This window comes from Staurois parvus, unplaced genomic scaffold (genome assembly GCF_062004578.1).
Source record: "Staurois parvus isolate SC_StPar_1 unplaced genomic scaffold, SC_StPar_1.0 ptg003144l, whole genome shotgun sequence".
Taxonomy (NCBI): Eukaryota; Metazoa; Chordata; class Amphibia; order Anura; family Ranidae; genus Staurois; species Staurois parvus.
This window is the reverse complement of record NW_028320940.1, coordinates 94,769-110,472: the sequence shown is the minus strand read 5'-3', so window position 1 is coordinate 110,472 and position 15,704 is coordinate 94,769. Positions and strand designations below refer to the sequence as shown.

The 15,704-nt window shown below is 46.5% G+C and overlaps 1 protein-coding gene across 1 annotated transcript in view; it reads right to left on the bottom strand.

Annotated features, from left to right (window-relative positions):
- The window catches only part of LOC149428550 (A-type potassium channel modulatory protein KCNIP2-like), an 80,568-nt gene that overhangs the window by 19,549 nt on the left and 45,315 nt on the right, over positions 1-15,704 (bottom strand). The window contains exon 2 of the mRNA XM_089667274.1: positions 14,963-15,087. Within this exon, the coding sequence (XP_089523400.1) occupies positions 14,963-15,087 (125 nt within the window). The remainder of the gene's footprint in view (positions 1-14,962; positions 15,088-15,704) is intronic.

Sequence of the window (15,704 nt, the reverse complement as noted above, 5' to 3'; positions counted from 1 at the left end):
TCATCCTAGGCTGTTACTCAGCCTCTGACTCCATATTTCACCTGACAATGCCCCCCACTCCCAGGCTCTGTGGTTCTTAAGGGTTGCCTTGGCCACCATGCCTAGCCTCCTGCCATGGGATTGGCCAAGGTCTCCCAAGCATGCAAATCCAAGCTTCCTCCCCTCCTACATCCCTCCTCCAGAAAGCTCTCAGGTTTCTGGAGAGGTGTGAAGGACTCTAGAAGCTCTGATCTTAAAACCTCCCTAGCCTGTCCTGAGGTAAACTCCTGCCACACTCACAGGCTGACTGATCATCTCAAAGGTGTTCAGTAGGGTTGAGGCCAAAGCTCTGTGTAGGTCACGTATGTTCCTTCAAAGAACTCTCATCAAACCAGGTCTTTATGGAGCTGGCTACGTGCACAGGGGCACAGTCATGCTGGAACAGAAAAGGGCCTTCACCGAAAGGTTGGAGGAGCCGAATTGTCTACAACGTCTTTGTATACTGATTCATTGACATGAGGAAACACCTGAACTGTATATTTTGGAGTGGGCCCATGTACTCTTGGCCACGTAGCGTATAAATGTTGTACGGTCTGTTTCCGTTGCCATTCGAAGCTCACATTTTCCAACACGACAGTTGGCAGAGAAAGATACATCAAAGTCAAAGTATGACCTCAGTCTTTGTCTAAATAATGAGACACCTCCATTATGTATAATTAAAATGTAGGCCATTTGAAGGACCTTTGGTCACTGTTCAGTATCAGTTGGTCTGAAATCCGAGCTTTGTTTGGCGCTCGTTAAAATTCAGTAGTGGACAGAGAAGAAAATCGGAACGGAGAACCTTAGAAGTTGACGGAGGGGTCATTTCAAATCGCCTCAATAATTCATGATCCAAGACTCGAGCGTTTTCCATCTGTGGTAATGCCAAAGTAAAAATGCTGCCAACCATGTGAAGGAAAAAGAGCCTATGTTTAAAGGATGCGTACTGCGGGAAATATATGCGGTCTGTCGTTGTTGGATTCCTGAAAAAGCTAATGGCCTGGCTGTCTCCTCCTCCTCCAACCATTAAAAAGAAATTGAACTCTAGAAGATGTGCCAAATGGCAAAGGGCTAGTCACCAGTACTGCCTGTGGTCTCCCCGTAGACAATTGTGCCGTGATTACTGGCTTTGCATGTTTTGTTCTGCAGTGTGTCTCTGAGTGGAGGCGGCCATCTTGGAAGAGGCAGGGCTTTGCTTCCTCATGTCATAGCTTCCAGCAAGGAGTACAGTGACCAGCACAGTACAGGTTGGAGTGGAGTGGAGTGGTTCTGTTGAAGGTTTTGCTTCAGGAAGGGGGTATTTGTTAGTGAAGGATTGTGCTGAAGAAGGGGGAAGTTTTGCTGGCGCCCATATGGAAGAAAAATATATGTTAAAAATATTCTACCGAAATATATTGACATATATTTAAAACACTACAATTGTGGCCATATTCAATATATTAAAAATAAATAAATTATATATATATATATATATATATATATATATATATATATAATATATATGTATATATATAATTTATTCATTTATTTTTAATGTATTGAATATTGCCAAAATTGTTGTATTTCAAATATATGTTAATATATTTGGGTAGAATATACATATATATATACACATATATATATATATATATATATACTGTATATACACACACACACACACAAATATATATATATATATATATATATATATATATATATATACTGCATGTTGAAATGCATTTTTATTTCAAAGTATATGAAAAATATTTTAAAAATATATTCCAAATATACTGTATATCTTTAAAAACAAAAAATCTACATTTTTGGAATGTATTTGCAAATATATGTAAAAATATATGTTAAAATGACTTTTTTTTATATGTTAAAATAAATCTGGAGGAGTGCGCATGCGCGGCCGCCGGGATCGGATGTCCCGGCATTAGCTCCGCACATCTCCGGCACTGACAGCAGCCCATAAAAGGGCATAGTGCCGCTTCACCCCCGGGGCCCCCCCCTGCCTATCTCCGGATCTCGGGCACCTGTCACTATGCCCGGCAAGTCGGCGATTAAGAGCCGTGGAGGCTCCCAGCTGCGGCTCCCTGCGGGGACTGGGAGGACCAAGATGGCGGCCGGATCGGCGCCCGCGGCTCATGGGGTCTCCTCTGCCTCTCCTACAGCAGCACCTCTCCCTCGGAGAGAGAAGATGGGCTCCTCGTCCCACGCTGGGCCAGGGAGGACTACAGCAGCATCGCTAGGTGGGGTGAGTGACTTCCTGCAGCCCCCCCAGTCATCCTCCAGCCCTGTGCCACTAGAGTCCCAGGCTTCGGCCTGTCCATTGAGCCGTGACTCCCCTGCATCCTCGCCCTTGAGCAGCGACATAGCTGCCATTTTTTCAAGCCAGCATAGCGGTCCAGATCCCGCTGATGACAGCCCGGCTTCCTCGCCAACGATTCCTCCTGACCCGCCTCTATACTCTTGTGATGCGACTTTGATAGCTCGATTCGCAGATTTGCTGCAACGCGAATTAGACAGAGCTACCTCAAAATTGGCGGCGGATTTAAAGCAGGATTTTCAGGCCTTGGGCCACCGTTTAGACTGTATTGAGGCTAAAGTTGATGCGACAGTCCAAAGTATCTCCCAAAATTCTAACATGATCACCGACTTGCAAGATCGCCTGGAGGAGGCGTATTCTAAAATTGATGACCTGGAGAATCGGGCTAGGCGATACAATTTTCGCATTCGAGGTCTTCCTGAGTCGGTTAAGGAGCTTACTAGCTGCGCACATACCCTCATGCGGTCCGCTATGCCTGCAATTGATGATCTTCATCTTGAGATTGATCGCATTCACCGGGCATTGATCCCCCCCCGGCAAGGGGGGCCTCCTAGAGATATCATCGTCAAGCCTCATTTTTTTCAGGTTAAGGAAGCGGTTATGCGGTTTGGCAGGGAGAATCCGGATATAGAGCTTGCAGGGCACAAGGTACAAATCTTTGCTGATGTTTCGTCGGCCACTATCCAGAGGCGGCGCTCCCTCAAGCCACTTCTTTCTCACTTGGTTCAAAAGGGCATTAAATATCGCTGGGCCTACCCTTTTCGTCTGCAGTTCACTCTTAATGGGAAATCCTATGGGTTTACTACATTCCAGGATGGCGAGGAGTTGCTGCTTCAGCTGGGTATTATATCTCGCAGTCCGACGTCCCATTCTCCCACGGGATCGGCTTCTCGACCTCCGCCGCTCCAGCCTTTGTGGACTACTCCATCGTCTAAGAAGAAGGGGTCCCGGAATCCGCCCGGGTGGACTTCTTGAACTTTTGTGTTCTTTTGGGGACTTTTCGCTGGAATATGTTCGTTTATGGCGGCCTTTCTGTGGCTCTTCGGAGCATTGGCCGCTGTTGTTATATTGGTTTGGGGGGATGGGCTGGGGGTGGGACTTAGGATGTTAATTACATTTGTTTGCTGAATATCATTTCAGTGGCTCTAATTGCTTTGTTTTTTTGTTTAATGCACTGTGCGTTCGATTTATTGTTATTGGGTTGTAACTGCTGTTAGTGCCGGAGAGTGTCTTTGCGCTCTCCCTGATTGGAAGACTCTTCCCCGGGAATGTTTCTCTGGGCAGACCTATTCCACCGCAGGGCTATTGCTCTGTATTTCCTGGTACATTGTTTCCTTCATTTTCTGATACTGTTTTGTGTACCGCGGTCACTTGGCATTTGGACTTTTGTGATCCGAATGTTCTCTTTTCTTTTTTCTGTTTTTTTCTGTCTTTTTTCTTTTTGTTGTTTTCTGATTTTTTGGGGGGTCAGCTGGCGACATTTAGGGACTTATAGGGATCTTCTTACTTTTAAGGAACGAGGGGTCTTTATTCTGCTTAGTTCCATAATTATTTGTCATGTCTTCCGTACGGTCCACTAGCGGAGAAATTCGCTTCCTTTCTCATAATGTTCAGGGGTTCAATTCCCCATCCAAACGTATACAGGCTTTCAGCTCATACTACTCCCTTGGGGCGGATATAGTTGCCTTACAGGAGACTCATTTTCCACCCTCCTTCTCTCCACGTTATATTCATAAAAATTACCCTCTCTGCTTTTTTGCTAATGCCACAGAGAAAAAGCGGGGGGTGGCCCTTTGCTTTTCTCGTCGAGTGTCCTTTGTTGTCTCTAAAATTATCCGGGACAAGGAGGGGAGATATCTTTTGGTGAAAGGCCACTTGGGAGGCGACCTTATCACTTTTATAATTTATTATACCCCCAATACCAATCAGGTTGAATTTTTCCAATCTTTGCTAAGTACTCTGGTAGGAGAATTTGAGGGTGACGTTATTCTAGCTGGTGACTCTAATTTAGCATTGGATCAGACTCTGGATCGTTCCCAAACCGCCACGCTTCAACCTCCTTCTAGACGGAGCCGTAAATTGGCTCAACTTTTATATCGCTATGATCTTATTGATGCATGGAGGGAGGCTAATCCTACTTCCCGAGACTACTCCCACTACTCCAGGGCTCATGATAGTTATTCTCGCATTGACCATATTTTTCTTCATACATATTCACTCCCCAAACTTGTCACTGCTAAAATCTTTTCCACGCCCTGGTCTGACCACGACCCAGTTTCTATCACCTTTTCGTCCGAGACTCTTGGTAAGACGGCTTTTCATTGGCGTCTTAATGACTCTATTTTGGGTAATCCATCTCATTGTCGGGAAATTTCATCGCACCTACAAATGTTTTTTGATTTTAATAAAGCAGAGGACACGAACCCGGCGATTAATTGGGCAGCTCATAAGGCCTCAGTCAGGGGCTATATTATTCAACTCTCTTCTCGTTTAAAAAAAGCCCGAACTGACCTACTTGCTACTAAAACTCAGTTATATATTGACCTGGTTGCTCAACATAAACATCATCCCAGTTCTGATTTGTTACTTAAACTTGACCAGGCCCGACTGGAACTTAATTTATGTCTTACTACCACTGCGGATAAACAACTTCGTTGGTCTAATCATAAATTCTTTACGTGGAGGGACAGACCTGGCACCTTGTTGGCACGCAAGCTGACTCCTAGACACTCCCAGACGGCCCTCCCCAAGCTCAGACTGGACAATGGTTCGTTATCCCAGGACCCGGGTAAGATCCTCCACAAATTTCAGTCTTTTTACTCTCAGCTTTATAGTTCGCCCACGGGGGGCTGTTCTTCTTCCTCTCTGGAGGCTTTTTTGGAGTCTATCTCCTTTTCCCCCCTCCAGGAGGCACATAGGGAGCTAATGGAACAACCTATCTCCTGTGAAGAGGTTGGGAATGCGGTGAAATCCCTGGCCTCTCACAAGGCCCCGGGACCGGATGGTCTTCCTAATACTTACTATAAAGCTTTCCCGGACATTCTGATACCCCATATGGCCCTGTACTTTAATTATTTGCGGGAGGGGGGTGTGGTTCTCCCAGAGGAAAATAAGGCATTCATTAGTGTCATTCCCAAGCCTTTCAAGGATGCCGCTATGGTCTCCAATTACCGGCCTATTTCTTTAATTAATTGTGATTTAAAGATTCTTACTAAAATCCTGGCCTTACGGCTCCATAATTTCTTGGCCTTATACATTCATGATGACCAATCAGGATTCATAAGTGGTCGACAAACATCGGACCAAATTAGGCGGACTATAGCTTTGCTGTCAGCTGTGCAGTCCAATTGGGATGGATCGTCGCAAAGGGATGTTTTTCTACTGTCACTGGATATTCAGAAGGCATTCGACAGTCTGTCCTGGGATTATTTGTTTAAAACGTTGGACAGGTTTGGGTTTGGCCCTTATTTTACGACGTTGTTGCGGGCCCTCTATTCTACCCCGTCAGCTCAGGTATCCATTCGTGGTCATAAATCAGTTCCTTTTTCGATAGAGCGAGGAACTAGACAGGGATGTCCTCTTTCTCCGTTGCTCTTTGCATTGGCGATGGAACCTCTTGCGATTGCTATTCGCGCTGATTCCTCTATATCGGGTGTTATCTGTGGTCAAAGGGTTCATAAATGTGCCCTATTTGCCGATGATGTTCTTATGTATATATCTGATCCTCGAACGTCTCTACCTGGTTTCTTCCATCTGTTTCATCGTTTTTCTGAGGTCTCCGGTCTTACGCTCAACTCCTCTAAAACTGTTGCTTTGAATATCTCTTTACCCGATTCAGAGGTTCGCTACTGCCGGGAAAACTTTGCTTTTCAGTGGGCTCCTGGTTCTCTCCCCTATCTGGGGATTCTTCTTACGAAATCTGTATCGACGCTATACCAGGCCAACTATATCCCGCTTTTCAAGCGACTTAAGAATGACTTATTAGCCTGGCAGGATCTTTCTCTTTCCTGGTTCGGTAGAATTAATTCTATTAAAATGACCTTCCTACCTAGATTATTATACTATTTTAGGACGTTACCAATTTTGATTCCCAAACGAGAACTAGTCTTCCTGCAGGCTGCAGTCTCCAGATTTGTTTGGAGGGGAAAGCGCCCTAGGCTGAACAAATCTACCTTGTTTTCTTTGAAGAGGCATGGTGGTTTGGGACTCCCTAATCTTTTCGCATATTTTCAGGCGGCCCAAATAGCACAATTATCTTGTACTACGGCCAGGGGATATGTCCCCCAATGGGTTGGGATTGAGGCTCTTTCGTGCCGTCCATATGCTATTGGTACTCTCATGTGGCTTCCCAATAGATTGCGCCCTCCTATTTTGTGTCCTACTCTATCTTATTCATTGTCAGTGTGGGATAGATGGCGAGCTCGTAAACCTTTTTTCTCTCCGCATACTCCGTTGGCTCCGGTGTTTGGTAATCCTGAGTTTGTTCCGGGTTTGTCTTTCGCGGGGTTCCAATGGTGGATTAATAAGGGTTTGCTACGTATTGGTGATTATTTAGATGGGGTTCGCCCTCGGTCTCGTCAGTATTTTGTGAATTTTTGTGGGATGCCTCGTGGAGAGATATTTCGTTACCATCAACTTCGCTCTTTTATTGATAGCAAACTTAGACTACTCACAGAACCTTGTGCGCTTACTTCCCTCGAGGTCTCCTGTGGGGCGAGTGGGGTAATGCGGGGTCGCTTGTCCATTGTTTATGCTTTGTTGGTTGATCCTCTAACAAAATTGTCTTACATGACTTTATGGGAACGGGATTTAAATAGTTCATTGGATTTGGATACCTGGCGGACGGCGGCCCATGCCTTATCGAAGATTTCGATTAACACTGATCTTGTTGAATCTAATTACAAGACGCTACTTCGGTGGTATTTGGTCCCTGCTCGCCTAGCCATTATGTATCCTTCCGTTTCTTCTGCCTGTTTCCGACGCTGTGGTCAAGAGGGTACTATGTTCCATGTCTGGTGGAAATGCCCAGTCGTGAGTAGGTTCTGGATCCGCATATTTAATTTTCTTTACTCAGTGACAGGAATTAATATCCGTAGATCGCCGGAAGTAGCCTTGTTTAATATACTACCCTCTGATGTTCCCAAAAGATCGATTAAACTAATTGTATATATCTTATTGGCGGCTCGCATTACTATAGCTAGGAGTTGGAAGCAATCTTTGATCCCGCTGGATAGGGTGAAACAAAAACTGAACTGGATAATGGTTAATGATAAACTGACGAGTATCGTCTCTGATGATGTGTCCAGATTTGAGAGGACTTGGGATCCTTGGATTGCTTATATTACTGTATCGTGAGTGTCTGGCAGCTGACCCCCCCCCCCCCCCCCCCCTCCTTTCTCTATTTTTCCTCTTTTTTTCTCTTTTCCTACTATTTGTTAAACATTTTTATTTTTCTTTGTTATTTTTGGTCTATTTTGCTATAATTGTTGTTTATTGATCTTTGAAACTTGTATATTTTGATGGCTTTGACTTTTTTCATGTGCATTGTAATGCTATTATCTGCTAAATTTCTTTTTCTTTTTTTTTTTTTTTTTTTTTTTTACCTACCAGTATTATGTTTATGATTCTGAATCTGGTTCCATTTTGTTGGTGGGCCCTTTCTTTTTTTTTTCTTTTCTTTTATTGTTAGCCATCTTGTTTTAATATGTTTATTTCTCAATAAAAATATTGAAATATAAAATAAATCTGAAGAATATATTTTAAAAAAAATATATTTTAAAAAATATTTTTTTTTAAAATATATTCTTCAGATTTTTATTTTTGTAACATATAAAAAAGTAATTTTAACATATATTTGTAAATGCATTCCAAAAATTTTGATTTGTATTTTTAAAGACATACAGCGCTGAAACTGTTGGCACTATATAAATCCTGTATAATAATAGTATATTAATAATATATTATATTTATATAATATATAATAATAATAATTATTATCATTGAAAGTAAAAGAAAATCCCAAATTTTGGGTTGTCCCCAGAAACGTAACAGAAGGAGGTCTTCCAATGGGGACACTAGGTCTGGTGACCTGGGGGGGGGGGGGCCCAAGGGATTCCCTCAATTTGCAAGGATTTCTTCTAACTTCCTGTTTGGCTATGGGACAGGAAGTGAAAGAAAATCTCCACAATGGGACACAGATGCCAAAAAAAAAAGCCTGATGGGTTATAACCCTCTTGTTCGCTATCAAAAATGAAAAAAAAAAGTTTTTTCCAGTTCTACTTTAATGCGAGCAGCTCTGCCATGCCCTATAGCACGTTGGAATGAGCTGCATAAAAATGCAACGTCTTTTTTATTTTCAGCGCTGCCTTGGTGTGAACTGAGCCAATAGAACATGAGATAAATGTCATTGTCTCTTCAATGGGAATGTGTTCGATTAGTGTGACCGAGGTGGTGTGGTGTGACCGAGCCCTACAAGCCTTCAAACCCACATGGAAGAAAAATATATTTTAAATACAGTTGCAAGAAAAAGTATGTGAACCCCTTGGGATTACGTGGAGTTTTGCATGAATTGGGCATAAAATGTGCTCTGAACGTCATCTAAGTCACAACAATAGAAGAACACAGTCTGCTGAACATAATACTACACAAACATTAGATGTTGCCATGGTTTAATTGCACATAACATGTAAACATTCACAGTGCAGGGAGGAAAAAGTATGTGAACCTTTGGACTTAATAACTGGTTGACCCTCCTTTGGCAGCAATAACCTCAACCAAACGTTTCCTGTAGTTGCAGATCAGACCTGCACAACGATCTGGAGTCATTTTGGACCACTCCTCTTCACAAAACTGTTTCAGTGTAGCAATATTCTTGGGATGTCTGGTGTGAATCGCTCTCTTAAGGTCATGCCACAGCATTTCAATCGGGTTGAGGTCAGGACTCTGACTGGGCCACTCCAGAAGGCGTATTCTGTGCTGTTGCAGCCATTGTTTTGTTGAATTACTTGCATGCTTTGGGTCATTGTCCTGTTGCATCACCCATCCTCTGCGGATCTTCAGTTGGCGGACAGATGGTCGTATGTTTTCCTGCAAAATGTCTTGATAAACTCTGGAATTCATTTTCCCATCAATGACAACAATCCGTCCAGGCCCTGAGGCAGCAAAGCAGCCCCAAACTATGATGCTCCCTCCGCCATGTTTCACAGTGGGGATGAGGTTTTGATGTTGGTGTGCTGTGCCTTTTTTTCTCCACACATAGTGTTGTGTGTTCTTCCCAAACAACTCAATCTTGGTTTCATCTGTCCACAGTATATTTTGCCAGTAGTGCTGTGGAACATCCAGGTGCTCTTTTGCAAACTTCAAACGTGCTGCAATATTCTTTTTGGACAGCAATGGCTTCCTCCGTGGTGTCCTCCCATGTACTCCATTCTTGTTTAATGTTTTCCTTATTGTAGATGTGTCAACAAAAATGTTAGCATGTGCCAGAGATTTCTGTAGGTCTTTAGCTGACACTCTGGGATTCTTCCTTACCTCATGCAGCATTCTGCGCTGTGCTCTTGCAGTCATTTTTACAGGACGACCACGCTAAGGGAGAGTAGCAACAGTGCTAAACTTTCTCCATTTGTAGACAGTCTGTCTTACCGTGGACACATGAACATCAAGGCTCAAGGAGATACTTTTGTAACCCTTTCCAGCTTCATGCAAGTCAACAATTCTTGATCGTAGGTCTTCTGAGAGCTCTTTTCTGCGAGGCATGGTTCACATCAGACAGTGCTTCTTGAAACCAGTAAACCCAAAACAGGTGTGTGTTTTTTAAGGGCAGGACAGCTGTCAGCAACACATCCAATATCATCACACTGATTGGAGTCAAGGTTGGCTCACTCCTGGCTCCAATTAGCTCTGGGAGAAGTCATGAAGCTAGGGCCTCACATACTTTTTCCTCCCTGCACTGTGAATGTTTACATGTTATGTGCAATTAAACCATGGCAACATCTAATGTTTGTGTAGTATTATGTTCAGCAGACTGTGTTCTTCTATTGTTGTGACTTAGATGACGTTCAGAGCACATTTTATGCCCAATTCATGCAAAACTCCACGTAATCCCAAGGGGTTCACATACTTTTTCTTGCAACTGTATATTTAAAAAAAATACATTCTTAATATATTCTTCCCAAATATATTGACCTATATTTCAAATACTACCATTTTGGACATATTCAATATATTTCAAAAATAAATTTCAAAATATTTGTGAATATATATTATTAAAAATATATTTAGAACACACGCTGCAATATATATCAAAGTGTCATTTGGAATGCATTTACAAGTATATTTAAAAATCTGTGTGCATTTTTTTTAGATGTTCAAAAATATCTGGAAAATATATTTTGAAAAATATATTTTTAAATATACGCCTTTGGAAAATATATTTTCCCCAGCACCCAGCACCCAGCTACCGGGCACCCAGCTACCTGCACCCGGCACCCAGGAGCTGCTTCAGCCCACCCAGCACCCTGCAGCAGCCGGCACCCAGCCTCGGACCAGGGACCTCTTCAGACCACCAAACAAACTAAGACATCGCCGCATCTCCACCACCTGCACCGAGAGGGTCACCCAGCACCCAGCTACCGGCACCCAGCTACCACCTCAGGACACCCAGCTACCGGCACCCAGCTACCTGCACCCAGCACCCTGCCCCAGCCTAGGGGCTGCTTCAGACCACCCAGCACCCTGCATCAGCCGGCACCCAGCCACGGACCAAGGACCTCTCCAGGCCACCCGCACCGAGAGGGTAAGCCTCCACTACCAGTTGCCTCCCTGCTCCCGTCCGGGTACCACGCGGCCGGGCACCTACACAGCCCTGAGCCCTATCCAATCCGGAGGAGTCAAGCCTGCCACGCGTCCTTCAGCACCCACTGACACCAGGCCCTACCGCTCCCATAGATGCCGGGCCCCTAGCACCCTCAGTCGCTGACCCCCAACATCCGCATGCACTGGCTCACTTTGCCCACGGACGCCGAGCCCTACTGCACCTACCAACGCCTAGCCCACTCCAGACGTCGGTCCACACCACCTCCTGATGACGACCCTTCAACACCTCCTGACCCTGCGCCCTTCAGCGCCTCCCTGACGCCGAGCCCTCAGCACCTGACGCCTGGCCTCAACATCTCCAGTCACCGAGCCGCCAGCATCACCAGACGTCGTGCCTACCAATACCCCCAGACATCGCACCCTATGACCCCTCCGCTCGCCGAACCACCGGACCCACTGAAGACGTGCCGCAGCACCCACGGATGCCAGCATACTGCACCCACAGACTGCAGCCAGCCAGTTGCTGCCCTCCACTCTCACTCTCCCCCTACAGAAGGACTCAAATGGACTCCTCCACGGTGATACAGACTCTCCACATCACCTTGCCCTGACCTGTATCCCTTCACCTCCCCCGACCCGACCAGCACTCCACTCACCCCAACATGCCACCTGCATTCCTGCTCCTCGTTTTCCTCTCCTGCATCCCAAAAATCGCCTCCCTCTACCCGCCTACCCCCCCAAAACAGTTCTACATTGCCCCTTCACTTTTCCCCTCTCCCCACTACGGCACTCACCACCTCCTCCTGGTACTCCACCCCCCCGTCGACCCACGTGCCACCACTATCAGACCCACACGCTCCTGCACTTCCCATTCCCATGCCACCCTCCGCACCCTTCTCCTTCTCCTATCCGCTGGGGACATCTCCCCGAACCCTGGCCCCTCACCACCTCATCCCTCCTCTAGGGACCCCCGGCTACTTCCCAACTCCTCCACCTAACCTCCTCCTTCGCGCTCACACAGCACACTCAATCCTCCACCCACATCAATGGGAACACCCTGGACCTCGTCTTCTCCCACCTCTGTACCCTCAACCATTTCACTAACACCCCCTTCCCTCTCTCCGACCACCACCTCCTCACGTTCTCCATCTCCCCTTCCCCTAACTCCCCCCCCCCCAGAGCGCCAAACCATCACCAGCCGCAAACCTCCACAACTTGAACCCGGCCCCCCTCCACTCGGCTGCCGACCGCCTACACGACAGCATCCTCTCACTGTCATGTCCTGACCTAGCCACCACCGCGTACAACGACTCACTATCAGCTACCCTAGACTCTCTGGCACCCCTAACCACACGCTACATCAAACCCAGACCGCTCCAACCCTGGCAGAACGACCACACTAAATGCCTCAAACGTCGCAGTCGCATGCTGGAGAGACTATGGCGCAAAACCAGGTCCCCTCATGCATTCTCCCTCTACAAATCTGCCTTCCTCACCTACACCTCCTCCCTCCACGCCGCCAAGCAGGCCTACTTCGTTAACCTGATCAACACCCTCTCCTCCTGCCCTCGCCGACTCTTCTCCACCTTCAACTCCCTACTCTCTCCCCCCCCTCCTCCACTCAGTACCTCACTTAACACCCACGAGATTGCCACTCATTTCCACAACAAGATTGATGCAATCCGTAAGGACATAGTCAACTCGCAATCTACCTCCCCATCTAGCCCCCCCCCATGTCCCCCTCATCTCCTCCCTCCTCTGACCTCGCAACCGCACTGCCCCCCACCACACCCAAGGCCCCGCTTACCGTAACCCCCCCAGCGCTGCACTCCTTCAGCCCTGCTACCACTGAGGAAGTCACCAGGGTCTTCTCAGGAGCCCGCCTCACTACCTGCCCCCTGGACCCTATCCCCTCTCAACTCCTCCGGTCACCCCCCTCTTCCCTCATCCGCTCCCTCACCCACATCTTCAATCTCTCCCTCTCTACCGGCGTATTCCCCTCCCCCCTAAAGCATGCGCACATCACCCCCATACTCAAAAAGCCCTCCCTGGACCCCACTGACCCAAACAACCTCAGACCCATCTCCCTGCTGCCACTCACTTCCATGCTCCTTGAGCGCTTAGTCTACGACCGTCTAAGCGCCCACCTAACTGACAACAACCTCCTTGATCCACTACAGTCCGGCTTCCGTCCCCTACACTCCACCGAAACCGCCCTCCTCAAAATCACCAACGACCTACTAACCGCCAAAGCCAAAGGCGACTACTCTGTCCTCCTCCTCCTGGACCTCTCCGCGGCCTTCGACACAGTTGACCACCCCCTCCTCCTTAATAAACTACTCTCCCTTGGCATCAGAGACACCGCTCTCTTCTGGTTCTCCTCTTACCTATCCCGACGCTCCTTCAGCGTTTCCTACAATGGTGCCACCTCCCCTTCCCTCCCCCTCTCTGTTGGGGTCCCCCAGGGCTCTGTCCTTGGATCCCTTCTCTTCTCCATCTACACCTCCTCCCTTGGCAAACTCATACACTCCCACGGCTTCAACTACCACCTCTACGCCGATGACACTCAAATTTACCTCTCGACCCCCCACCTCACCCCCACATTCTCCGCCCGCATCACTCACCTCCTAAACGACATCTCTGACTGGATGTCGCTCCATTTCCTCAAGCTTAACCTCTCCAAAACCGAGCTTCTCGTCTTCCCCCCAGCCCGTGCCCCCCCCCCATCCTATCCATCATCACCAACAACACCACCATCAATCCCGCCCCGCAAGTCAAAGTCCTTGGCGTCATTCTGGACTCAAACCTCTCCTTCTAACCTCATGTCAAATCACTTACAAACACATGCAGACTCCACCTCCGCAACATTGCCAAGATACGCTCCTTCCTCACCCCAGACACCACTAAACTACTCGTACACTCCCTGATTATCTCACGCCTTGACTACTGCAACTCCCTTCTCACCGGCCTACCCCAGTGCAGGCTATCCCCGCTCCAGACCATCCTGAACTCAGCGACTAGACTCATCCACCTCACCAACCGCTCCACCTCTGCCACCCCCCTCTGTCATTCCCTCCACTGGCTCCCGATTGCCCAATGCATCAAATTCAAACTACTAACCCTGACCTACAAAGCCATTCACAACACTGCCCCTAACTACCTCACCAACCTGATTCCCAGGTACCACCCTACCCGTACCCTTCGCTCTTCACAGGACCTCCTTCTATCCTGCTCCCTGGTCTCCTCCTCACACGCACGTCTGCAAGACTTCTCCAGATCCTCCCCCATCCTCTGGAACTCACTACCCCAATCCATCAGACTGTCGCCTTCCCTCCTCACCTTCAGGCGCTCCCTGAAAACTCACCTCTTCAGGGAAGCCTACCCCGCCCTCACCTAACAGCCGTTCTCCTTCATTCCTCCTACCACTCCATCCCCCACAGACACTTCCTCCTGTACCACTACCCCCTCCCTCTTAGATTGTAAGCTCGAAAGAGTAGGGCCCTCTTACCCCTCGTGTGCTGTTTGTAGTTGCTGTTCTGTTTCATGTATTGTCCCCCCCTCTATTGTACAGCGCTGAGCAAACCCTTTGGCGCTATATAAACTCGATGTAATAATAATAGTAATATTGTAAATATATGTCGCGTGTAGATTTTTTTTTTCTAAATATATTGGAAATATATTTCTCTTCCATATGGCCCCCCCCCCCATCACAATGACTCCAAATCACAATTATTGTACAATTTTCTGTACACAATATTACATATACGACCGCAGTAACCAAATCCATCCCATGGTCTCTATTGAACCCAATTTACTCACATTTTTAAAGCCTCGATATAGAACCTGAAGTTCTTTTTTGGTGAATTTGGTTTGTTCTTGTAGCTGTTCAAGGCCTTCTGGACGATGGCAAACCGTAGACAGTTCAAACTCATCTTCTATGCTGTCTGCAAGAGGAGACGCAGATGTTACCCAAGTCAACACAGACGAGCCTTAATAATTTGTTTAACAGGATCCTGGGGCAGGGGCGGACTGACAACTCATGGGGCCCCCCCGGGCAATAGGGGATCATGGGGCCCCTGTGTCCTTGCCCACACTCAAACCACACCCAAAAAAAGCCTATGAAAGGTACCAGAGACATCTCATGGGGCCCCCTACTGACCCTGGGCCCTCGGGCAGTGCCCGAGTTCCCCAATGGTCAGTCCGCCCCTGTCCTGGGGTAAAACGCAAGGTCCCTGAACCCACATGGAAAAAAATATATATTTCAAATATATTTTAAAAATACATTCATAATATACTCTTCCCAAATATATTGACCTATATTTCAAATACTACAATTTTGGCCATATTAAAAATATTTAAAAAATATATTTCAATATATTTGTGAATATATTATAAAAAAAATATTGAGAACACACGAAATAATTTCAAAGTGTACTTTGGAATGCATTTACATGTATATTTAAAAATCTGTGTGTAAATGCATTTTTTTAAATATATTTTAAAAATACTTTAAAAATATTCTTCCCAAACATATTGCCATGTATTTGAAATGCTACAATTT